Source organism: Hoplias malabaricus, chromosome 2 (genome assembly GCF_029633855.1).
Source record: "Hoplias malabaricus isolate fHopMal1 chromosome 2, fHopMal1.hap1, whole genome shotgun sequence".
NCBI classification, from domain to species: Eukaryota; Metazoa; Chordata; class Actinopteri; order Characiformes; family Erythrinidae; genus Hoplias; species Hoplias malabaricus.
The window spans coordinates 72,641,825-72,669,431 of NC_089801.1; the positions used below are offsets into that span (position 1 = coordinate 72,641,825).

General features: G+C 41.6%; 1 protein-coding gene across 2 annotated transcripts; it reads left to right on the forward strand.

The window, feature by feature from the left end:
• LOC136687131 (probable ribonuclease ZC3H12C) lies at positions 1-27,423 on the forward strand. 2 transcript variants are annotated; one of them, XM_066661394.1, is made up of 6 exons: positions 1-82; positions 15,247-16,066; positions 20,463-20,602; positions 21,001-21,235; positions 22,009-22,115; positions 22,265-27,423. In XM_066661394.1, the coding sequence occupies exons 2-6, from the start codon at positions 15,345-15,347 to the stop codon at positions 23,710-23,712; spliced, it is 2,652 nt and encodes an 883-aa protein (XP_066517491.1). In that variant the 5' UTR covers positions 1-82; positions 15,247-15,344; the 3' UTR covers positions 23,713-27,423. The 2 variants fall into 2 exon arrangements, with proteins under 2 accessions (XP_066517491.1, XP_066517493.1); XM_066661396.1 differs by lacking the exon at positions 1-82 and adding an exon at positions 911-1,038.
• Positions 27,424-27,607: the final 184 nt, after the last annotated feature.

Here is a 27,607-nt window from a genome sequence, read left to right on the forward strand (position 1 = left end):
GCAGCTCAATGAGGTACTGTGGTCCTGAGCTGTGGCTGTGAGTAGCTAATAGCCGCTACTTCGGAGATGAGCCGGGAAAACGGTATGTGACATATTTAATTTTCATATTTTACCAACACTTCTAAGGTCACTACGCCATAGTCATACTTGCTAACGCACGTTACAAGCTGGTTTTATTCGGCTTATTGATTAAAACAGGCACCCTATGCAAAACTATGCAGCTAGCAGACAATGCTAAAAACACAAACTTCGTGTCGAGGCGTTAACGGTTGTGTTGACTCAGAGCTGCTCCTCTGGTGATGAAACCGTCTTTGCAGGGTTTCCCTGTTATCCGCACCGTATTTCTTTGTGCAAGTAAATACAACTCGTTTTAAATTTGCCAGTTAACCGTATACATTCAACAAAGTTGGCTTCTTAATGGCCAGCTTAATTTTCGAATTCTCCGGTCCACCTTAAACGTAAAGGCTGCCTTAGTGTAACTGCTGTACCATTTAAGGTGGAAAGGAGAATTCGAAAATGAACCCGGCGATTACGAAGCCCGTGTCAGCCTAACAAACGACGTCCTGTGGTAATATCTAGTGTTTTCTATGTGCTATGCCACTAGCTATATCTGTTTCATTAATAAAATTTTATTTGAACGTTTTGAATGTTCAAAGTCTTACGCAGCCGTAATTGAACGCCTGAAGACCCAGTTGATACATATCTGTGATATATTTGAGCTAGTCCCTATTGTAACCCACACAAATCTCTCAAAGCCGCTCTTCTATTCGCAATAGGAGCTGCTGCTGAATATTTAAGCGCCAGATTCAGCATGGGACAGGTGTGAGCGTCTCCTCTTTCGCCAGAGTCTCCAGCTATTCACAGATGGAGCCTGAGAGAACTAGGGAAGTTGTGCTATCACACAAAGCAGGATTTCTCTGTCATTAGTTAAGCCCAAAGATGAGGACTGTCCGATAGGAATCTCCCACATCTCTGCTCCATTTGGACAGGCTTGACTTTGGGCTTAAACTGTGAAAAACTGCTGTACTCTGCGATGAGGTGAGAGTGAGGGTCTTCTGACCCAGTCTGTATTAGTAAGGCCAGGTCTTTTGTCTTTGTCTCCTTTAATTAGGTAACCCAAGCATCATATGCGAAGTTTGAACTCTCAGACTTGCCCACAATCTACACGGCCAATACTTAGACAGCCTGTACCCTGTGTTGGCTCCTTCTTTTTAACCATAATAAAGTATGTCCTATAACAGGGGTGTCAAACTCATTTTCACAGAGGGCCACATGAGCATAATGGTTGTAACAGATGTAACTGTAAGACCGTATACATGTAACTAAATGTAACCAAATGTAATGTAGAATAAATATAAGTAATCCTTAATGTTAAATAACTCTGAATTTATTACTTATTCAACTTATAAATATTTGCATAGATGTAAATATGTTTGCTTGTTGCTCTGTTAACAACATAAGTCCTGTTCATTTGTCAGATTTAGAAACTCATTACTCCATCAATCAACGATCGAACTGTCCAAGTGAATAAAGAAAAACATCATCAAACACAAGTTATGACCTTCAGTATACACTGCTTCAAAAATGCACCCTCTGAAAAAGACTTAGACGCGCGAGTGATGATTTCTTCAGCTACAATAAAGCTAGCTTTAACAGCTGCGTCGTTTTGGGCCGTAACTCTCTATTGTGAACATATTCCGCTGTGATCGCAGTTTGCCTTTGAATTCTTGTACAGTTAATTGCTTTTCTTGAAGGCTAACCTTGGCACTTAGCTCCATGTTTGGTATCAAAGTGTGGGGACGTAAATTGTACTCCTTGACAACGGCCACCACCTCATAACACAAAAGACATACCGGTTTTTCTCCTTGAAGCACAAACATGTATTCGCCTTCCCATCTCTGTCTTCCATTGGCATCAATGTTTCTTTTCCTGGACATTTTGGGATCAATATTTGTAGCTTTTTCTTAATTCCACTTGTTGAAAAAAAAATCACATTGAAGAGGATACACTGTAATCTAGTGGTGGAATGCCATCACTTGACGGGCAACATAATCGGCATGAATTGTGGGAAATGTACTTTAAGGTCAATGCACGCTTTAGAATTAGTGGCGGAATAATTAATAATTAAGTCTAAAAGCGTGCATTGACCATAAACTCCATTTCCCACAATTCCTGTCGATTACGTTACCCGTAAAGCAATGGCATTAAGCCACTAGATTGCAGTCAGTCAGATCTTTTAAGCTCTTGCGGGCCACATCAAATCATACGGCGGGCCACATTTGGCCTTGAGTTTGACACGTGTCCTAAAATATCTCCTCTAATTAGTAAATTAGTCTGGACAGATAAGTACTGAAATATCAGTGCTAATAAACCTGACATTATATTTTTGGAATTCAAGTCTCTCATGAAAATACCATACTAAATAGATTATTAAAATAGTGGTACGACTTGTGGGATATACAGTATAATGCAATATATATTTATATTGCTATGCTTACAGATTTTATTTTGTTAAAGCAATGCTCTGTATCGCTAATAAGATATAAGCAGCTTGAATGAACAACATTAACTTCTTTATTAACTGCACATTAAATATTCTTAAGTTTCAGAGCCATGAAAAAATAAATATTTCCACAATGCAGTATCAAGTACAAACAGGAAGACAGTCTGGCCTGACTGAACAGCTTTTTACACGGTCATGAGGATTATATGTCACAACTGTGAAATGCACTTTCTAAGTCCTGCTGCTGACCGGTGTTAGTGTGCTTCTTTGTGGTTGCTTGAATGAAGTCAGTGTTTTTTGGCACGCCTTAAGCTGGGGTTACACTACACGACTTTTAGTCCAATTTTAAATATTTTTGCCTCAAAATCACGTTACAGCCTTTATTCCAACGGTATTCAAATTTTCCATGCCACCTTAAATGATGCAACACAGAACCCAGCAATCTTGGGTAACTAATTTTGTACTATAACTGGTGTACTGCGGTCTTAAACGTGCTACAGGTATTGCTGTTTCCGAACCATTTAAGGTGGAATGTAGCCCCAACATGTGCTGTTGTACTAGCTCCCGCTGCAGTGTGTAGAGAGTGTGTGCTGATGCTGTGTTGTCGAACTTTAAACCACCTAGGTGTATTCCACAAAGAAGAATGCCTGTTGGGCCAGATAATCCCAAAGTTGAGGACTGTCTCACCTAAATGTCCTTCTTTTCTTAGTGGACAGGTGGGACTTGTACTTTTAAGTTAGCAGGCTAAGTACTTGACTTCACTATTGCTGTTGTGGCAGAATGCATTCATAAACCACTGCAATATTCTGCAATATAGCGCACAGCATTAAAATAAAAATCTTGCAACAAAATCTTGGAGATATATCACTACCATTTAGACAGGCTGGTAAAGTCAGGTTTAGATATTGTTGCCAAAATAGTACATTTTATAGAAGGAACAAACCTTCTTAATTTTAAATGGAAGTCAATGTAAAAATATTTGATTCCAACAATTTTGGAACATTTTTATTGGTCCATTTTCTTTAACTAAACAAAGTTATTTGTTTATTGTTCAAAAATTATTTATGGAAATATATTGATGTCAATGATCCTCCATTTGGTGCACATCCCATATTCTGCCCTTATTTTCCACCACTTTTCCATGTAAACTCTAGAAACAGATTGTGTGTCGAGGGACCGACTGCGTGTCCTTCTGTGTCCCACTGGGCTTCCATATTTGCCTAGTCAGCTGTGAGCACCCCCTCCCCTTCAGACATGACCATGGCCTGGTGAAAGGTTTGAGCAGAGGCCCAGGCTTCACAATGGGCCGTGCTGGCTGCTGGCTGGAGATGGTGTCTGGACTCGGCCCAACAGCTGGCCCCATCCCTTGAGGGACCATCTCCCCATTCTCAGCCAGCCTGTAAGGTCCTCACCCTGAGCCCCCAGAGCATGGCATCCCCCTTCTGCTCCTCCACACATCCAAGGCTGCGTCATTGTGGCATATAATCCATCATCATTACTTAGCGGAATTGAAGAGAAGGAATTTGAGGAGAATGCATTTTCGGGCCATGAGCTAATCTGTAACAGGGTAAGATCTGAAAATATCTATTCAGGTGCCTCGGAAAAAGATAATCTGGGTGTTATGGGGCCTAATATAGTGTGTAATAAAAGATAGATTAGATTAACTAATTAGATTAATGTCTGCCATCCGTCCTAGTTTATAAAGATGCTTTGAGACAGAGTTGTGTTTTATTGCTTTTGCATATCGTCACTGTCCTTTGAAAACAATTAATCTCCCAAAATAGCAGCTTTAGGGAAGAAGTAAAAACCTTCTTAAATTTCAATGGCAGTCAATGGAAAAAGATTTTATTTCAAGTAATTTTGGAAAATTCTTATTGGTCTATTTACCATGAAATGTTCACACAGCGTGAAGAACAATTATTAAGGAATGAGGAAAATGTAAAATTGTAAACTTTATTTCTCAGAAGTTAGCAATTAGCCAAATGCTACTAAACTTTAAAAGGCTAAATGGAGAGTAAATGTACAGTGATCCCTCGTTTTTGGCGGGGGATGCGTTCCAAGACTACCTGCGGAAAACGAATTTCCGCGAAGTAGAGGAAAGATATTTTTAAATGTATTTAATGAGTATTTGGACTTTTAAAACCCTCCCTGTTACTGTTAACAACACACCCATTGCATTAAACAGTCATTCTATAATGTTTTTCAGCTGGAACTACATGTGATATCCTACCAGTTTCTTTAATAGAGTCATTCCTAAGCTGTGATTTAGCGTCAGTAAATTTCACTCGGATGTGGACATGAACAACACGTGCTGTACGTAAGAAATACTTGTAAATGATATATTTTGTCACCTACAGGCCCAGTCTAATACATGTAAATAATAAAAAAATATACTTTCGGCTATTCATTCATATACTAATTTTGTACTATAACTGGTGTACTGCGGTCTTAGGCACAAGCCTGCAGGCCGAGTGCTGAAGATTATTACACCATTACGCCAGTTCCAATATGAACCTCGAGTGAAATATTGCGTTGCAATTACACCACAGTTCCATATCTCCGTATTGAGTGGAGTAGCTATGTATCTTGGCTTTGTTTCAGAATATCTGTTGTTCTTATCATCCGTGATTGACAGTTCTTTCATAGCTACTCTTGCTTAAGCCAATTTTGAAGTCGATTTGCTCTTCCCAGCACCCTCAAAAGTTGTCCTGATACTAGGGTGATCTTAAATGGTGATCCTCTCACATTTATCCCGTGGTGTGGGGTGTTTGTAATCCCACATTCAATCTACCAATTGCCAACATCAGATGCAAATGTGTTCATATCTATGACTTCAGTGTCCTGTAGTGTGGGGTCAGCAATATTTCTCTGGTGTGAAAAGTCATGTTGATGTCATGGCTGAAGAAATGTTTGTAATGTAGATTTGAATATTATGATCTTCAAACTAGATATTATAAACCAGTGATTCAAAACAAGCGAGCTTTCGAAAGGGATAGTATGTGTAATTATTCTTATATATGAATTCCCCTCAAGCTCACATTGCAGTATGTATAAACCCTGAACTTCTATTCCACTGTGGCATCATCCACATTTGTTTCTCTGCTTGGCTTTTGGTGAAGAAAGCGCATAGCAGAAGCCTCGCTGTCATCTGCCTGTCTGTCACAAGAAAATCTGTACTATAGCAGTTCATGTGAAACTCCCTCAAGGTTTTGAGTAACTGTAGCTTTGTTTGCGAGAATTGTTTTTGTGCCTTATCTGAAAGTGTGTGGTGTTTCATTCAAGTCAGATTGGGTATTATGGGGAATTTGATGACTAACAGTGATTAAGGGTAAAAAAAAAAAAGCAGTTACCGTGTCATTGTATGTGGGGGTCTAACATTTTTAACATCAATAATGATTTTTAAAATTCTCGTTGATTGAGCTAGTGATCAGTTAATTTGTTCATAGTCTTAATTCTGACGTTTAGCCTTAGAAACCGTGATTATGCAACAACAACAACAACAACAAAAATGACCAACCTTTTCCAAAAATATGGCCTTTCATGTGCATACAAAAATATTTTAAGTTAGCATTGTGCTCTAAATCTAAGTATTTTGAATTGCATTTTACATGTTAATTAGTTTAGTTTAGATATTTTTTTAACCAAAGGTAAAGCTTGACCAACTTTGCAATGGGAAATTATTTGAGGGTATATTTGCATTTGAGAGTATAGCATGGGTAGATCAGTTATAATGATAACAGCATTTTTGATGATTAGGCTGTTCCTCTTTAGCGCATTAAATGTGTCAGTGGCATAATTTCATATAATGATCGGAAATGTTTTCACTGTGGCTTTGTGTTGTATGTAAAATTGCCAGTACCATTAGTTTTAGATCAGAGGCAGTACTTTTAAGACTTAAACATTGGAATAGCTTGCATACCTCGAGCTTGTGTAATGCCCCTGAGGGCGAGAGTTTGGAGGTGATCTGTGTTGCTGAAAGGGTTTCTAAACAGCGGGGTTGAGGAAGAGCCTGGAGACGACACCACTGGCATAAGGCCTCCTTCTGCTGCTCCTTTGATTCGAGAAGAGCCGCTGAGTAAATGGGATTTGGAACTTTATCCCCCCTGGCTTTGCTATGGCTACCTCAGATGGCCTTTGTGAGGGTCGGTGTAGGCCACCACCCCCAGTCCATTTATCTTTTGTCCTGATATAGGCTTTTTCTCTCTATTTTGGCATGATTTCTTGCTTGCAATGAGTAAATAAAATTCCATGCTAGAGTACGAACCCTAGGGAGGAACTTAACTCTAAGGACTTAACTGGGGGTTTGTTATTGCTCCAAACATTGAAAGTTAAGGGGAAGTGATCATTCAGAAGTAAAATGTAAGTTCTGGTTTTCCAGACATACTACGTTGGTTCCTGAAATGATAATTTTAGATAACAGAGATGTAACAAAATGTTTTCTTCTTTTCATTATTATTAGTAGAAATATTACTGTACTTTTTACAGCGTAGAGACCACACTCAAGGCACCAGATGAGAAAATTAAGCTGCAGTTGTGCTCTTTATATCTGTAAATATCACATGGTTTCATTCCACCTTTCTACGGTGAATAACAATGCAATGATACGGTTCAGACAAGGGACTGGAATTGTGACAAGGCTAGTAGGAATCTGCTCTCACTGAAATAGCTTGATCAGTCCCCTAACACATCTTTTAGCACAAATTGAGATGCAAACTGTATTCTGCATGGGGAAATAATTTTTTTTTAATAGTTAAAATAATTGGAGCTAAAATACTGGTCTTTATTGCTGCATCAGCAAATGCCTGGCATGGAAAAAAAAACCCAGGAGTATATAATAGCCTCCAGCAGTTGGTGTCATGAAGACACCTGTTTACTTTGGCCCACCAAGCAGATGGTCGTCAGTTAGCTGACCCTGCGGAGGGGAGTCAGCAGCTGAGGATCAATTAGAAAGTCACCACAAGTCAAGCAGCTCTTCCAGTCCGACCAGCAGTGTCAAATTAAACTTAATGTATTCAGGCATTTGTTTAGCCTAACTGTATGACTGAAAGTGGAATTGCTAAATTTGAGTCTAAAATGTGTATTGACCACAATTTCCTGTCATCTTCAGCCATCTGTAATCCAAAGGTTCAATTAATGTGTATTATATAAACACACTTTCCTAAGTGCCACATCTTCAATGAAAATGTTTTTGTAAATACGCTGCTCATTGGAAGCATATTGCTTTGCTCTTTTTGTGCTGATGATTTGCAGCTTGTGAATATATTTGGCTAGAATTTTATGTTGTTAATTGCCTCAAGATGAAACTGATTGGGTAAAAATAAACCAAACATCAGTATGGATTTGTTGGAACTAAAAAAAAAAGTCTAATTAGTTCCACATAAAGGAATACTATGTAAAAATGTTTTTTTTTGTATTGTTGAGTGTAATTAAAGTAATGTCATGAAATCACGTCACACACAACCATCACTCACGCTCTCTCTCGGCAGTGTTTGCTAAACTTTTAAATGTTGGCCCTGAGGAAAGTGTGTTATCAAATAAAATTATTTTGACTACAGGATGAAAGCTACAATAAATACTGAGCTATAAATTTGCGGTAGCCATTTCAACCACAAAGCAACTGACAGAATATATACTGGGCCGTGTTATTGTGCTCAAAGTGTTACCTTTGTGGTACTCTAGCTATTTGAACCACACAGCAACCAACTGAAAGGATCGATCTTTAAGGCAAATATTTTGCTAATCCAGCTAAAGTTTGCAGGCACTACCACTGGCTCTCGTTCATCAGTATCTCTCTAAAGCCGGGTTGTAACCCTTTTGCAAAAAAACGTACAACAATCTACCATGGCAATGCATCAAGAACGTTCAACAACATGTTATTACTTACTTATGGGGTTTTCACATGACAAGCGTGCTGTGCATGGCTCACTGAGGCTGAGCAGGCTTGTTGCTAACAGGCTACATACGTGTTTGTAGTGGCCTCGTAAATGTGAAATTGTTATCTGAGTGCGAACGTGGTCACCCTGTCTCACTGCTGACGCCAAGAAGTCGCCAGGCTGTGTTTTTCCTCACTATGTCATGATATAGTTTTTAAGTGGTGTTATAGAGCTCTCGGTACTGGGAAATGGTGATCTACAGTATCTGGCAACCCGAGGCACTGCTTGTGTTACATCATACACTTCAGTCCATCTCTTTGGTTGTACGTCGGAAAGTAAGTCAAAGTTGACTTACGTGAAGTGGCGCAGCTCCCTCCATAGACAAAGAATGGCATCGCCAGTGCAAAGTGGTTTTGCCACATATGTGAAACTGCCTTAATCCAACAAGAAGTAGGCGTCCCTCCTGTGTCCTCATCTCTCTCTCAGTCTAATATTATAATATATTAACTATGTGTAACTCTGTCTCGTACCAGCCTCTGCCATAATGTCTGTACTGGCAAAACTGAGCTAGATTCTTCTTGATCCAGTTGGCCTTTAAATACTGTTGATATCTGCAGTGTGCTCAGTAATGTGACATAATATATCACCACAGCAATGATGATATTGTCCACCTCTAAGACTGGGTTCAATAATACCTCCTGTGGTATAGTGGTGGATGGATTTTAGTAATGACCCATATGTTGATAGACATTAGGCTGTTTAACGCTCAAGAACCCAAGACCATCAGATAACACCAAAGATATGTATTGTTTTCATAGCAAGTGAGCATATAGAGAAAGATGCTTTTTATACTGAAACACTTGAGAACTGATTTTTTATAATGGTATTATTATATACACAGCGACCGTGAAATGGATAAGAGGTGATGAAATTATTATATAATATTGTCATATGGTCATTTGTTTGTTTTAAGCTCCCAGGCCAAAATATGTTTATATATAAACTTCTAAATGTAATAATATAAACATAATTATATATATATATATATATATATATATATATATATTTTTTTTTAATCCAATTCATCTTCTTACTTATTCCATTCTTAATTAAAATTAGGACATCAGTTCAATTTAAAATCAATCATTTGAGGCTAAATCATAAAATATTGGGTGTAAAAAAATTGTTAAACTGGTTTTACTCCCTTCAAAATTAGATATTTAGGAAAACTGAAAATAAAACCGATTCTTTGTAAGCGTCTTGTAGGTTGTAGGACTGCACCGTCACACGGGGGGGAATTTTAAACAAGCAAAATATCAGTCAAGACTTGTTTACCTTTTAAACATTGAGAACTACATTGACATCAATTTTTATTGCAGCAGTGGCATAAAGAAAGTACCTGAAATTTTTGTTTTTAAATCACATTGTTGACCAACTCTGAATTGTTGCACTCCTCATGGGTATCAGTGGTAATATTCATATTATGCTGTCACTATTAATCTTCAGTCAAAGGCTGATTAATATTGATGTTTTACCACTTGCACTTACCACTTTTTTGTTTTTGCTTGATCTGATTGAATGAAAGGCGTAGTGTTGTGTTTATTTGATATATTCATCTTTTGATTTTTATTTCTATTTCTAAATTCGCATGTAAAGTGAACGTATTAGATATGACGCATTACTCTTTTTATTTTTCGAGACATGAAAACTTTTAACAGGACCCCAGCCCATGGTCCAACAAGCTTACACATTATCTGAATAATCTCTGCATGCAAATTTTCCAGCCCCAAATGCAAAGCTTGTGGTAGTTGCCTGCAGCGAGATAAGAGCTTGGATGACATTTCAGAAGAGGAAATATGAGAAGCCAACGTTTGACTTAGCAGGACGACATACTGCCTAGGTCATCTGGACCTTGAAGCTCGCCACAGTGGCCTCTACAATTTTGTAGAAGTGTGTCATAACAATGAAGATGTCTTTTTTTTTTTTCTACAGCTAGCGGAGCACACTTATTGTGCTTTGTTGTTCAGATGCGCCCACATCCCTCGCCGCCACACACACTTCGACCTCTCTGAACCCCCACCACACACACACACACTAACTCACTCACTCTCCCTCATTCTCCCTTTCTTCCAGCTCTCTCTTTTTAAGGAACATGCTTTTAACATAATTTGCCCTATTGTTTGGCCACAACCCAGCTACCCCCCCTCCTCCTCAAAATCCTCCAGTCAAAAAAAAAAAAAAAGGAAAAACAAAAGAGGGGTGAGCCACCGCGGTCCCTCAACTAGCCAGGTGTTTCCCACTGCCGGTCTGCTCCCTAATGGCTGAGGCCTCGTGCTGCAGCTGCCTGCTAAGGCCTCTTTTGTGTAGCCCCATTGTTGGGCCACACACCCCTCGTTGATTCATGGGCCGCGTGAGGGAAGACCCCTTTGGAATGACAGCCACTGGCTTATCCGCACACTCCCCCGGTTAGTGTGCGTTTGAGTGTGCGTGTGTGTGTTCTATTGTGAAAGAGTCATGCTCCCATTGGTCGGTGGGCAGCGACTCACTAATGGGGGAATGGTAGACATTGTACCTCCATCTGCTCCAGCTCTCATTGTTCAGACCGCCTTCTGTGGAAAAAAGATCTATGCTACAGACTCCCTTCTTCTGGCCGCTTGAAGGCCCATTGGCACTGCAAGCTTGGAAGCGTTGGAAGCGTTCCAGCTGATTTTGGGGTTTTCTTTTGGCGAACATAGGAGTGCAAGCACAGGAATCTTCCACATGAGACAATCTGCTGGTATTGGATTGCGCCAAGATTTGTACATCATTGAGAGGACTTTTTAAGGAACTTTCCTGGGTACTTTTGGGGCTTGCTGTCCTACTCGCGGTAAGTGCATTCATCCACTTGTCTTAGGGTTCACATACTCAATCAGGACCCAATATGTAAAAAGGATGTGGTTATGAAAGTTATGTGGCGTTAAGTTGTATGAATTCATGACTTACCTGGAAAGTACATGTGTATTTGTGCATTACTAGGCCTTGATGTTGTGTTGTATTTTCCCTACGTTCAAGATGCGTGTGATGCAAGCCGTTGTTTTTGCAAGTTGCAGGTGGTATGGTGCCTTTTGCATATTCTATTTAGAAGCTGTTCTTGGTTAAGAATCTCCCTTGAACTGTCGTCAGAAATGTCTTACAAAGATTTAGCTGACGGTTGTTAGTTTTTAAAGTCAGAAAATAGGACATGGCCTAGATTTTCCACAATACAATAAATAGTTTAAATGTAGCGTAAACTTTTGTAATCTCTGTATTTTGTAATCGTTTTTTTGTTATCAAATTTTACTACCCCTCGCTTATGCACTAAAAATGATAAACGCCAAATATTCCTAAAGTAATATTACACACACACATTTTGCAGTAGTATGGCCTTTGCACATAAAATGAAGCCTTGGTCTCGTGATTTGTCCTAGAAGTTTAACCTAGGTTTTAACCTATTTCTCAGAAGACACAGTAAAGCTAAATATAAAGAAAAGTTCTAATATGTACATTATATTGTTAGGAAAGTGAGAATTTGAAGTGTAGGCCCAGACAGATTCTTAAGGTCTAAGGGAGTAAGTAAAGGGGTGAGGCTGTTAAAATGCAGAGATATTAGGGTTATGTATGAAACATGGGAGATTTGTGATGGTGGAAGAGGAGGGGTTCACTAGTTTGCATTGCCGTTGCCGCAGAAGGGGATGTTTGCACTCCAGGGTTAAGACGAGGTTTCCCTTTATGTCACGTGACCCAGGGCTGGCGGGGCATATGTGGCAGGCCACTCTATTGAGCATGGCAGTAGAAGCAGGAGGAGGACACCAGTTGCTGTTCCCCAGTGGCCTCAGCAGACATCTGTTGCCCTCCTGGCTGCGTCCCCCCTCAAGCGCTTGCACAGGGACAGCCCTGCCTTTTGTCTCAGTCAGGAGCTGTGCAGACAGCACAGCATACCCTCCGCCCCACACAATAACTGCCAGGGCCCTTCAGGGAGACACACACACACACACACAAAACCAAACGACATGTGTTACATATTCATTACGGCTTCATTAATGACACGCGGCCAAGCCTAGCGTCCTCACTGGCAGAGTTTAAAAAATGCCAACAAATCAAAGGGGGCCAATGCCGCCAACCGACATTAGACACCATGCCATCTACAATGGGTGAACTTTCTAAGCCGCTTTAGCCACAGGAAATAAGTTATAATTTGTGATGTTTAGTTAGATGTTTCGTGTACTTTTAAACAAGACACGGCACAATCTAGTTTTGCAGACTGATAACCGGCTGCAAAGCATGTGTCACATAAACCTCAACAATAATTCAATAATAGGAACGTCCACATTAGAAGTCGTCGAGAGTATTTTAGGCTTGTATTTTAGATTATCATTTCATTAACAAAGGGCAGATGTATACACTGCCGAAATGCCACAGGGCAGTTTTGATTGAACCTGGATTTTGTGCAAAGAATTAATTCAAAACAATGATTCGTTCATGAGTTAAAAATTAGCATTCAGTATTCCCAGTACAAGCTTTCGAAAAAGCAGCAGGTTTCTTTTTATTACATTGAATATTTTGGACAATAAATATTGTTTGAATTGCTTATAAAACTCAGTGTGCCTGCTCTGCAAGATGCTGTGGGAAGATTACAATTTTCTGTGTCCACTCCAAAAGCTACCATGGAAGATTAAAACTAGCTTTGCCCGCTCTGCAGGCTGCTGTGTGGACTACAACTAATTCAGGCAAATTGAAATGGATTGCTATAATCAGTGACTAAAAATCTAAACTAAAAATCACCAACCCAAAATGGTACTCTGTAGAGTCGGTATAATACGTACAGTAAATAAGAACTGTAACATAGTAGATTACTGTAGGGTTTCTGTTTGCATCCGTTATGAAATTACACTACTATTATTTCTTATGTTGGCTCTGCTGCATTTTCTGTTGGACTGGTATGTTATCACTCTCTACTGTTTTCATGTATCTGTAAGAAGAAGTATGTAGGCCTACGTGGAACGTTCTTTGATGGTTCAACCTCTTGTCTAACTTTAGTGCTGTTTCACAACAGTACCACTTAAAACAGAAGTTTTATTTCTAAGAATCACAACGCCAGTACTCTTCGTGTTTTAATAGTAGTGTTTCTAGAAAATATACCTCATAACTTCTCAGAAGAAATAAGTGCAAACATTTGCCTTACATGTTGATTTATCTAGCGCTCAAACAACATTGTGACCGCAAGAAACTCATCTCAACTCATCGGCTTATAATCCTGCCGTATGCAGTCGGGATCCTGCAGGATAATGGCCTAGCAAACTCTTTTGTTGTGGTAGGACAAGTCAGACACACTTGAACCACGTCCCCTATTTCCAACCCCTCCAACTCCCTCCACTCCTTTTGTTAAACTCGACTAAATTATTCTGCCTCTGTTGTGGCACTTGGACGGGACGTTCTTTAAGCAGCTGCAGCCTAGCAACAGTTGGATCTTAGCCACACAGCCCTTTGTTTGCCTTGTGCCCTCCCCTTATTTTAAATAAGGGGAGCTACATGTGCTTCCGTTGGCCAGTGTCCAGTGATTCACTGTAATTTTATCTTCTATATTCAGCTGAAATTATTTAGACACTAACACCACGTATATTATTATCAACATAATATAGTTGTGTTGTGCACTGTCCTTCTTCCAGTGAAACAACACTGACGTTTTTTTTTATATATTTGTTAAAGGACATTATCTGAAGTGATATCTGATACAGCTTGGTAACCACAGAAATATGCGTCTACACAAACTTACCTGTCGTGTGTGTGATGGCCTTAGGCTCATTAAATAAAATCAGTAAGCTAACTCTGACCACATACAGATATGTAAAAATCTTTTTTTTGACAAATAGCAATGGACCATTACTGATACTGTTTTTCTCCTTTCATTTCTCCTTTCTGTTTCGCCTGGTTCCGTTTACATGTAACCATATGCTGTTCCAGCTTATCAATGGGTTCCGCTGTTGATGTGTTAGCCGATATTGATTTAGTAGCTCAATACGGTGGAGGTGTGAGGAGCAAATAAAATTTGCTTATATAGCCTAACATGTTTAACCCAGTACAATTTCACTTCCTTGTCAACAGTGAAAAACTGTCACATCTCTGTTCTTATCCTTGAACAGAAGCAGTGGCTAGAGCTCATTTGCAGTACGATCTATAGTTATTTTAATGGCAAAGTGAGAAAGAGAATCTATCACAGAATCTTTAAGGAAAATATATTAAGGACAACATGGCTACAGATTTCCTTCTTCATAACTACAAACGATGCAATTCCTCAAAAATGGGTAAATATGCTATTAAACAAATATAAATATGAATGCATATATGCTGCAAGATGTAGTTTAGGATTTAAGAACTGGCTTTTTGTTTGGGTACCTTTTTTAAGTTGTCCTGTGTAAGCAGACACAGCTAACTTCTCTTAAATTTTTCCTTATATGTCAGCTTTAGGTGTTTCCTGTTTTTTAAGAATGTACATTTTTTAACTTCTGGTTTTTAACATTTGGTGGCTTTTGAGGGCTACAGACAAGCAGTTTCTCTGCTCCAAGGCACTTTTTTTTAACTATTAGATTCCTTGAATCAGGTGTTTTAGAAGAGACTTCACTAAACTGCACTGTGGTCCTAGAGTATTGGAGCACATTGCCCCGTTCGAGAAAAGTTACTTAAATTGCAAGATATGCAAAACCTGATTCAGATATTCTGATTTTGTAACTAGTAGGATCAAGCACCTTACTTATTACATATTACTCGTATCTCCAGGAGCAGGATTTAGAACACCTCACGTCTTCTCCTGTACTTTTCTTTTTTTTTTCTGACCAGTCTTTTGTGCATTTACAGGTTCACATGACCAGAACAGTCTGAGGGGTGAGTAGCAGACAGGGCAGAGGGCAGCAGGGGTCATCAGCAGCACGGCGCTGAATGTCTGTGACAGCTTCATGGGCCTGAAGGACCATCTGGACGATGGAACAGGCCACATCCTCAACCTGGGGCTGGATCTGGACTACCTCCACGTGAAGGCTGTAGACCGGCAGGTCGGTGCCGATGCCGGTCCCAGGATGGACAGGGGCTCGTCAGATGCTGGCGAGGATTCGGCCCCCTGCCCCAGAAGGCCCGCTTCCTCCTCCCACGGTGACTCAGAAGAGAGTGCCGGGTCTGACAATGAGGTGGAGCGAGGCTGCAGCCTTTTCCCAAGAGTTGCCCAGAGTGATGGGTCTGCCAGAGCTGTTCATCCGCCACTCTGCCGATCGCCATGTCTGGATCTGGATTCACCAGGGCCTCCCAGTGCAACGCCGGATGAACCTGGCCCTGTCGATGCACTCAGGGAGTATCAGACCAAGCTGGATTTTGCGCTAAAGCTGGGCTATGCTGAGGACTTAGTTCGGCTGGTCTTGAGCAAACTAGGCCCAGATGCGCTGATCAACGACATTCTTGGGGAGCTGGTCAAACTTGGCAGTAAGTCTGAGAGCGATGGCAGCACCCAGACCTCGTCCATGTCTACTGCTTCTTCCTTAGCATCATCTGGTTCTTCATCATCATCAGCATGTAGCTTTTCAGACTCTACAGATTCACGGCGGTCCGAGTCCCCATCTCAGGCACTTCTTGATGACAAGGATAACCTACGGCCCATCGTCGTGGATGGAAGCAATGTAGCCATGAGGTAAGAGTCAAGAAATCACATTTTACATATTAATCTGTCAAAATATTTCACGTATTAATCTGTCAGGGCCTTTATTTTTCTTTTCTTTTAGTAGTTCTGTTTTACATCTTGAGCACCTTCAGCCACACCAGCCCTTTGTGGATAAGATTGGTGACCTGGGGTCTATAGGAACATAAATTGGATGCATGTCATTTGTTTACCAAGTCTGGGGTTGATTTTGGTCAACTAGATTAACAGTATTATTTGCAAAATGCTACTGGTATGCAGTGTTCACACAGCAATAGACTGAATCCGATTTTTCTGTTATGAGATAAAGATGTGTACATTACATCCAAAACATTTTCCTTTTGAAATAAGAGAGTTTTAAACGGATAGATTTTTTTTTCTGTGCTGCATGCTTTCTTGTCCAAAGGATTTTCTATGATTAAAATAAATATAAATTATATACTTAATAGAACATTCATTCATTATCTATAAGCGCTTATCCAGTTCAGGGTCACGGTGGGTCCAGAGCCTACCTGGAATCATTGGGCACAAGGCGGGAATACACCCTGGAGGGGGCGCCAATCCTTCACAGGGAAACACACTCACATCTCACTCACACCTATGGACACTTTTGGAGTCGCCAATCCACCTACCAATGTGTGTTTTTGGAGCGTGGGAGGAAACCGGAGCACCCGGAGGAAACCCACGCAGACACAGGGAGAACACACCACACTCCTCACAGACAATCACCCGGAGGAAACCCACGCAGACACAGGGAGAACACACCACACTCCTCACAGACAATCACCCAGAGGAAACCCACGCAGACACAGGGAGAACACACCACACTCCTCACAGACAGTCACCCGGAGGAAACCCATGCAGACAGACACAGGGAGAACACACCACACTCCTCACAGACAGTCACCCAGAGGAAACCCACGCAGACACAGGGAGAACACACCACACTCCTCACAGACAGTCACCCAGAGGAAACCCACGCAGACACAGGGAGAACACACCACACTCCTCACAGAGAGTCACCCGGAGGAAACCCACGCAGACACAGGGAGAACACACCACACTCCTCACAGACAGTGACCCGGAGGAAACCCACGCGGACACAGGGAGAAGACACCACACTCCTCACAGACAGTCACCTGGAGGAAACCCACGCAGACACAGGGAGAACACACCACACTCCTCACAGACAGTCACCTGGAGGAAACCCACACAGACACAGGGAGAACACACCACACTCCTCACAGACAGTCACCTGGAGGAAACCCACGCAGACACAGGGAGAACACACCACACTCCTCACAGACAGTCACCTGGAGGAAACCCACACAGACACAGGGAGAACACACCACACTCCTAACAGACAGTCACACGGAGAAAACCCATGCAGACACAGGGAGAAGACACCACACTCCTCACAGACAGTCACCCGGAGGAAACCCATGCAGACAGACACAGGGAGAACACACCACACTCCTCACAGACAGTCACCCAGAGGAAACCCACGCAGACACAGGGAGAACACACCACACTCCTCACAGACAGTCACCCAGAGGAAACCCACGCAGACACAGGGAGAACACACCACACTCCTCACAGACAGTCACCCGGAGCAGGACTTGAACCCACAACCTCCAGGTCCCTGGAGTTGTGTGACAGAGACACTACCTGCTGCGCCACTGTGCCTTAATAGAACATTAAAACATTAACTGATTCCACCAGTCAGGGATTATGTATAGACTGGATGCATGAATGTTTCTTTCACTCCAAGTGTGAACTTGCAGGGGGTCTCTTGCAAACATGTAGTCTCCAGAGGACCAGAGAGCCTACAAACTAGGATTAATATTTCCGTGATCCACATTCAAGCATGTTCATGCAAACATCAATTGTTAAAGGCCTACTGAGAATTGAGTTCTTATATTTTTTGTGTTTCTAAATATCTAAACACCAGTGTCCACAAGATTTATTTTCTCATTGTCTCAAAAACATTGACAGAACCATGGATTGAAATTTTTCACTTTTGTTAGTTTTCCAATATTGTTTTTTGAAAAAGTAACTTCTTTGACCAGTCCTTTTTCATTCCCTAAATGCCTCAAACTAAAACAAAAAGATTTTGGACAGACATGCATTGTCCTCTATTTTTACCTCCTGGCAGTAAATGAAATTTTGAGGGATGCCCAGATGGATTGATAAAATGTTGCCTACATTCCAGTCTGGCTGTTCCGGCAGAGTTAAATTGCTGCAAAAAGGATATGGGTTTGATTGAGGTATCATGTATGACAGTGGACCAAATCCATCCATCCATCCATTATCTATAACCGCTTATCCAGTTCAGGGTCACGGTGGGTCCAGAGACTACCTGGAATCATTGGGTGCAAGGCGGGAATACACCCTGGAGGGGGCGCCAGTCCTTCACAGGACAAAGTGGACCAAATCCAAATGGAACGTGTGTTTTTGCTGCTCACACAGCCACACAACTCATGTGTGTCACATATGAAGAAGCTTTTTGGAATCGGGCCACTTTTCCTTGCTGTTTAAATGTAGCCTTAGTCGATTCGTCTTACTGAAGCTAAACTGTGGTTGCTAGAAAGTAGAGCTTATTAATTTAAGACATTTAAGTAAGATAAACATCATCATGAAGAATCACCATTTGTCACTGTCAGTTATATATTGATACTGTTAGCTCAAACTACTGTGAATATTCCACTATCCCAAAATGTTAATAACTTTTACAGCATCGTTGTGGTGTCTCTGTTCATTCCGTGTGCCCTTTGAAAAGGTACACATTATTAGTCTGATAGCCTCCATCTGAAAATAGTTCTAGACTGTGACTGTGTTTGTTTATGAAGTCATTGGTTGTGTTCTGTTAATAGTAGGTCAGGTTTAATTGCTTGGCTGCTTTTGTTAACACGTCACTCTCTTTTGCTGTTTTCAGAATACAAGTTGCTGCTGATAATGATGGTGTGTCTATTTAAATTAAGCCCATTATACACATAACCCAGATATCTTCCGGCATTTACCTGGAGGAGCTGTATGTGTGAATCGCGGCGGGTCCAGAGCCTACCTGGAATCATTGGGTGCAAGGCGGGAATACACCCTGAAGGGGGCGCCAGTCCTTCACAGGGCAACACACACTCACACATTCACTCACATTGACGGACACTTTTGAGTCACCAATCCACCTACCAACAGTTGCTCCAAAATTGAAGTCTCATTTGTAAATGTAACTGATGCCTCTACTATGTGGGAAGTTTTGCCTGTGTGTCAAAATAAAGCGCCTATTAAATACTTACAGCAAAATCTACAACAATAATTTGTAACAGAACATTTATGATGCACTTTTACTCTGCACCAAGATTTTGAAGGTTCAGGCAAAGTAGCCCTAAATCTAATCAAGCCCCTCCCTTCCACATACTCCTTTTAAGATGGTGAAACAATACTTCATTGTTGGTTTCCAAAATCAGCTGGAAAGAGGAATGAAAGTAATAATGCTGCAATGGCACTTTTTTTTCCCCATATCCCTTAGTCAGCTACTAACTCTCTTCCCGTCCTTTCGAAAGCTCGATTATTATACAGCTTGATTGTAGCTGTAGAGCTGCACATTTGTTTAATGTGTCCCTAATTATAACTGTTACTGTGTACTCAGCTGGTTTAATGTGTTTACACTGAATCAATTTGATCTGTGGGTGATTTATTGATTTAAACTGCTCTAGTTTACAGTTCTTGAATTGTTCTATAGTCCTTGCAGTGTGGAGTTAGTGTTCCTCCTCGGGAGGTTATGTAAATATACAGTTGTTGTAGTCTTGTTTCTACATCCATAGTCCACTTCATTAGCTCAACTCTCTGTATAGGTTCACTTTGTAGTTCTATAATTACAGAGTGTAGTGCATCTGTTGCTCTGCATGTTTTCTTAGCTCCCATTGACCGTCCACTCTAATATACACACCATTGTTGTTGACCCACCATCATTATCGGTCCACCTTGTAGATGTAACCTCAGAGACAGTGGCTCATATGTTGCTGCACAGTTTGTGTTGCCTGTCCTGACTCTTCTCAGTCCAGCAGTGACTGAGGGTTTTAAAAAAGTCTAGCAGCGCTTGCTGTGTCTGATCCACTCATACCTGCTTTCTAGTTGTCATCCTGGGGCCCTGAACGTTGAAGAACAGCGTGAGAGGGAGCCAAGAACGTAAGCAGAGCAGAACTAGTGGACTAGAGTCTTTAAGGGTGTAACTACAAAGTGCATCTGCATGGTCAGTGAAGTGAAGTACTGTAAGATATTCAGCTGCCTTGTGTTTAGGTTTACTGTGGATGTCTTTGTATTCTTGAAATGGGTCCACAACATTAAGTGATTTCTCACATTTTCTGTGCCATGATCTGATCTCATTTTGCAGTCATGGCAACAAAGAAGTGTTCTCTTGCCAAGGCATTCAGCTTGCAGTGGACTGGTTCATCGAACGGGGCCACAAAGACATTACAGTGTTTGTACCTGCTTGGAGGAAAGAGCAGTCCCGCCCCGACGCTCTCATCACAGGCAAGTCCACCATTTTTCTTGTGTCTTGCTCAATACTGAAACACTCTGCTATTTACCAAGGCATTTATCGGTTGAGAAGGGACTGTGTTCAGATTGTGAGAAGACATTATTTGTTCTCATCTAATGAATTATGGCTAATCTTTATCAGAACTCTCAGTAAAATTCTGTTCTCCCAGAACAATGCTGATATTATTTCAGGTTTGCATCTATATATTTACTATGATCTTATGTATGTTTGTCTTTGCAGCTTATGGCAATGTTCCAGTGATTTAAGACTGAAGCTTTAGTGACATTAAAAGTTTTATGCAAACACGCTGCCCTTGGTACATATTATGAAAGTTTCTAGGTTCCTCTGCCAACTACGAAAGCTGAAATGTCTATTTCTTTAAAATCCCTAGACCAGGAAATTCTAAGGCGGCTGGAAAAAGACAAGATTCTGGTATTCACACCCTCCCGGCGGGTCCAAGGCCGCAGGGTGGTGTGCTACGACGACCGATTCATCGTCAAGTTGGCCTACGAGTCGGATGGTATCATCGTCTCCAATGACAACTACAGAGACTTAGCAGTGGAAAAACCCGAATGGAAGAAGTTCATCGACGAAAGGCTTCTCATGTACTCATTTGTCAATGACAAGTGAGTCTTCGTGTGTCTCCCTGCATGGCCATGTTTCCTTTGTACTGATTAACTCTATGGTCCAAGTGAAAAGGTTGCTTCCTGAACTTGTTTTGTTGTATAAAGTGCGACAGTTCGTCTTATTATAGTCCATTTTACACTGTTTTATATCATCTTTTATTTTACTATAATTATCTGATTAGGCACAAGATCATTTTGAGCAGTGCCTGTTTTTTGGTACAAATTTTTTAAATATGAAATAATATTTTTACGATTTAAAGGAACACTATGTAATATTTTTACTTTAAAATGACAGCTTCATACAGAGAAAAGGGTATTTTTGCTGCTCAGGGCTCGGGACTGCAGAAACTGAAATTTGTAACGTTTGTAGGAGGGTAGGAAACCACCCTCCACCCCCGCCCAGAAGAATCAAAATAATAAAAAAAAAAACGTCTTGGTATTTTCTCCTAGACAACAATGAGAGCAGATATGGGGTGGAGAGAATCAACTTTATGTCTCCTGAGCCATTACAGAACAACCTATGAGCAATAATATTTTGGTCTTGGCCTTGCCCTTGATTTCAGGACAGTGTTGTATAAAAGAATTACACTCTGCCCTTGTAGGGGGAGCCCTGGAGCAAAAACACCAAATCTTACATAGTTTTCCTTTAAGGGCATTGCAAAATGTTGACATGGTTGAGCACTGTCAGCTGAAAATGTCTTAAATGTTATCTAATGGTGTTCCTTTGGTTGTTCTTGTAGAAGAGTAATCTAATAAAACACTCTGTCTTTCAGATTCATGCCTCCCGATGATCCTCTGGGTCGCCATGGGCCAAGTTTAGAAAACTTCTTGCGAAAAAGGCCCATCATTCCTGAACACAAGAAGCAGCCATGTCCTTACGGTAAATCCTAACCCATTTGTCACATCGGCCAAACCCGGTCTAAACTCGGGTCACATTTAATGACCGTTTAAAATCCAAAACAAAATCGTTATTTTTCTGCTCACCGTATTTTATAAAAGTTCAGTGCTAAGAACCTCTCTCTCTTCTAGGAAAAAAGTGTACTTACGGTCACAAGTGTAAGTTCTACCACCCAGAGCGCGGCACTCAGCCCCAGCGTGCGGTAGCCGATGAGCTCCGTGCCAGCGCCAAGACTTCTGCAGCCAAAGGCATGGCCGAAACAGGCCTGGTGAAGAGCCACAGCGTTCCCGGAGGATCCCGCAATGACAAATCTGGGGATGGAAAACGTTCACACCCAAAGAGGCAGTCGGATCCCAGCGTCCGCGCCTTGTCTTACAGCGACGTGGAAGACAAGCTGAGCTCCAAAACCAAAGTAGATCCCCAGAAGAGCAGTCTGACCCTACCACCAGCACCAGGCGGACCCCCTTCTTGCCACAGTTACCCTCAAGACCCAAGGGAGCAGCCCATTTGCTCTTCCAAAGGCCATGTTGCAGCACCAGCTTTTCCACAAACAGACTCCTATCCGACCTGCGAGTCTCCTGACAACAATTACTACTCCATGGTCCGTGCTTATTCAGGTCTCGGCCTGTCTTCCCAACGAAGCCCAGAGCGTCACTTCCACTTGCCAGACATGGACCCACGCATCAGCTCGGTAGCTTCTGACTGCAGCAGCGAAGGCAGCGCCAGCTCGGATTCATACGGCACTGCGGCCCACAGCGAACGGTCCTGCATGAGCTCGCCGGACTCTGGACTCCTAGACGACGGACTCAAGTGTCATCACCTCCACCACCAGCACCAGCACCAGCACCACCAGTACCAACATCGCAGGCAGTATCCATTACCTGGCATCTTGCCTCCACCTTCCCACCACCACCAGAACCGAGTGCTCTCCCCAGCCCCTCTAGCTCACCCCGGCTACCACCACGAGAGTGTTCCACGGATTCACAGCTTGGTGCAAGACGAGCAGCCGCCAGATGTCCACTACAAACACTCTGTACCTTACATGTCCCCGCAACTCCAGCACCAGACCGTTGCTGCCAGATCAAGTTGTCCTGGAGACTACCCTCCTCTGGCACATACTCAAAACTCTCCTCTGGGTCGAGGTTTGGCTTCCACTCGCCTGGACAGCGTGTCCGACTCCAGGCTCTATGAACACTCACCTCTGCCTCCCAGGAAGGCCTACTTGGGCCAGGACCGAATGTCGAGCTGGGATCCGTACTACCGGCAACCGCCACAGCCTTGCTACGAGCATTTCACCTTCCAGAGCCTTCCAGAAAACCGTGAGCAGACGTGGCGGGCTCCCTGGGGACGAGCCTCCCTTCCTCCTCCTCCGTCTCACAGTCCGCACCCCATGCCACACCAGCAGCACCAGGAGCCCCCTGCCGTCAGCCGCTACCAAGAGGTGCGCGAGAAGGTGTTCGTGAACCTGTGCAACATCTTCCCCACTGAGCTGGTGCGGCTGGTCATGGGACGGTACCCACACGTGACAGACGCCCAACAGCTAGCTGCCGCCATTTTAGCCGAGAAGGCAAGCTTCTGAGGGTCCTCTCAATTGATTTGAATTTCAGCAAGTGGTTCAAAAGATTCAAATTTATGAAGAAATACAGAGGTGTCTACATGGAATTCACGCCATGCTGAGATATGCAGTGCTTCCGTTTAGAGGTTCTCCGACGATGGAAACCTGGAAATGCATCCATTGTGAGGACAAGCCGTCTCACGTTCGCGTCCCTCCTTTGACTCTTGAAATCGGAACTTTTATGCGGCAGTGGAACCAGAACCGCTGTAGTAGCAATTTGTCTACCTGAGCTGTGAATGTGTGTGTGTGTGTGTGTGGTATTATTTATTTTGGTTTATGTATTTTCTGCAAGGTTTTGCTTTATGTTGATAGTTATGTTCAGGTGAGTTTGTACTGATTCACAAGGCACTTTTTCCATTGCTGTTTATCAAACTCTAAAATGATTTGGTAACTTATGGCAATCAAACAAGAGCTGATCGAAGGCCAGATGTTATGTAGTGGACGGCAGATTCCGGGGGGCGATTAGAAAACATACGTAGATGAAGGAATCCGCCAAATCAAGTGTAAGCAAAGGGCAGGACCCTGTCTGCTTTTCCAGTGGCAAATGAATTCTCAGTTTTGCAGCTAATGCACGCTGAAAGTAAACACTCAACTCTTCCAGAACATCCCACGTCTTCTCTGGTCTTCATCGTCTTTGTGACATAATGCCTACTCTCACTTGAAAAGTTTTAATTTTCATTTCGTTCTTAAGAATCATTTCTCCACGACTGATTTTTATTTGAATCATAAAGGATTAGTTCTTGGGGGGAAAAGTTCAGGAGTAGTAAGTATTATTTTACTAGATTAGTTGTGTTAAATTATTATGATTTACTGTTTCCTCCATGTTTTTTTTTTTTATTTTGTTGGGTTACGGAGGTGTGTTAACTCTTGTGTGGATGTCTGATCATGTGTTTGTCGGTGTGTGTGTGTGGAGATTTTTCCTCAACTTTACATTGTGTCAGTGTTAAAATATTCAATGGCAGAGTTTCCCAAAAGGAATGTATTTTAAGAAGAAACGGATTCTGCCTTCTTTGACCTGCCGAACTGTGGAGCTGAGTGACAGCAGTGGTTCTGCTGAAGGCCTTCTTCGTGGGTTCACGGTGTTTTGACCAATGGCACTTTTGGGAAACTCAGGCATAGTCTGACTGTAGCCACAGGTGTAGTGTAGTTGAGACAGCTGCCGCCGGCTCTGTCTGTGTACCTTAGTTTTAGTAAGGGACGTCTCTGGCTTCACACATGGGTGCATGCTACGTTTATCTTGTTATTGTCCTGCACCTGAATGGGGCGCAACGCTCTTTTACAACACTGTACCTTCAGGATATTCCCCAGTCCAGGGCTCTGGAAATCTGTATCTGTTCCTGACGTGACCTGTGGTAGCCAGAGAATACCTGTCCTCGTTGATACAAATTGTATCTTTTTTTAACTTAAAATCAGAGACATTTATATACATATAATCTATGGAAGAAAAAAAAATATATTCACACACAGTTATGTACAATAGATAGTACTTGTGTAATTTAAGAGATATTTTTGGCAACATTTTATCGTTACGTCGAGGAAAACGCTTGAAGTTTCTGTTTGTGGGTTACAAAGAGCATAAAATGCATCTTTTAAAAGGACGTAGGGGATCACTGTGGAGAGGTTAATCGCTAAGTATTTTATTTATTTATTTTCTGTGGAAGCAAAATTTATTTATGGTCTATGCCTAGAATTTCAAATTGGGTTATTTTGGGGTTATTACGTTTTTCTTTTGGATGAATTTGTATTGGGCTTTTTTTTAATAAATATATATAAAAAGGAAAAAGAAAAAAAAAACGTCAAATTTGTGAAGTGATGTATGGCATTCGGCTGGAAAAGCTGTGCTGCAAAATGGTTGCCAAACTAAATTTAAAAATCTACATTTTGGATTTGGCAACAACAGAAAAGTGATCAGAGGCCTGTTGTAAATGCTAATGGCCGTGTGAAACAACAGGAAGATACTTGATGCATTAGAGGATTGGGGTTAGGAACCAGAAAGGCTACATGATGAAACAATAGGGGTAAAATGCTGCCTGAAATATGTTTGCTAGGAGCACCTTTATTTTGAAGAAGAAGAAGAAGAAGAGAAAAAAAAGAAGAGCCTTCCCTCTAGCCAGGTGGCACCGTGTGCCATCGTTGGCAGTGGCGTGGGTATAGAGTAAATGCCTCTACATGGCATTGTGCTTAAGACACATCTGAATAATCTGAACCATGTTCAGCCTACGAGTTTTCAGGGCCGCCTTTATAGCGGGATGTCCTTAGCTCCAAGGTATTTGCAGAACTAGAACCGTACCGCGTTTTTTCTGAGCACGTTTCATGTGGCAGAACGAACGTACAGTTTTTATCGCGCGAATACACGTTCTTTAGGGACACCTTACGTAAAGTGGCACGTTTTCATAATGTTTAAAAACAAGTTGTTTCTCATTGTGACGTAGTGTGTCAAACGTTGACGGACTTGCTGTGAGTAACGTTCCCGTGTTGGTGTCATACCTTCTCTCCTTTTATAAGTGTTTCAGCTCGCCTTGTTAAACTGCCTCACGATGTTGTGGTGAAAATGTACATAGGCTAATTATCCAAACCCGCTTCTGCAATAGGTATCTTAATCTAAGGAATGACGCAAACAGCTGAAATACCGCTGAAGTCGTTTCTGCGTGATTGTGTTTGGGTATTCTTGGTTACATTTCTTGATTCATGGTATATGTAGGCTTTATGCTTAAGGACCAAAGTAAGCAGTAAACTAGTTGACATTAGTATTTGAAAGACCCCAATGCGTTGGTCAAAGCAGATAGTCTTTTTATTTATCTTTTTTGTTTTGAAACCAGAAATTGTTGTGGAGAAGGAACGACTTTTTTGGGGATCATTATTGTTGGGTCATAGTAACAAAATGTGTGATCATGTTACAGAACTTATTGTTGCTGCATATCTGAGTTTCCAAATGTGTATTTTTATTGAAATAATAAAAAAAAAGACATCAACAAATTGAAATCTGAATTAGACAAATGTTGCCTGTTAAATTTCACTTCCTGTTTGACAGTGGTGGGGAGTCCTGACTATTAGGTGGAAGTGTTTAAACTTGGGGTGAAGTATTAATTTAAATAAAAACTGTTAAATGGTTCCTGATTTTCTGACTGAGGAGGAAATGGCTTGACATCATTATGACGTTCGTGAAACCACTGGTCACTGAAATATAACACCACTTAATGTTTGTGGACTGTGGGAGGAAACCCACAGAGGCACAGGGAGAACACTAACTCTTCACACAAACTCCACCCAGGACCCGAGACCCAGGCGTGGTAGTGACACTAATGCGGCACTGTGCTCTTTTCACAAAATACCAACAAATGCAACTAGACATTCTTTCAGTGTGAAGCTTACAGCCTACACAGCTGTTAATACGCTCACAGAAATTACTGAGAGCTTTCATTTTTCGACTTCCCCTAATGACACACCAATAACTGCACCTGCTTTTAGGCATCTGTCATCTGGCCTTGTTTTGCGTTGTTCTTTAAATCCATTTTCATGCAGTTTCCCAGCATTAATTCCGCGTTGACGAGGATTGTCTGAGACCTACTTTTCAGCACGAATAAGGCACAGGAACGAACATATTTAATATGTTGTTTGGTTAATGAATATAAACTAAAGAATATGAAAGACCAATAAATCACCTGTTAATTCTGAAAATCTGAAAGCAGAAAATCGCAGGGGAAAAAAAACCCTTAAAAACCAATCTTCGTCCTCCATGTCTGGGTGCTAGATATGACTCTGAAATATCTCCTGAGTCATTTTAAGAGGATTGTTCCAACGACGTCCCGTTGGGCTCTGCACAGAGGAGTCAACTCTCAAAGAATCATTTCTTCTAGCG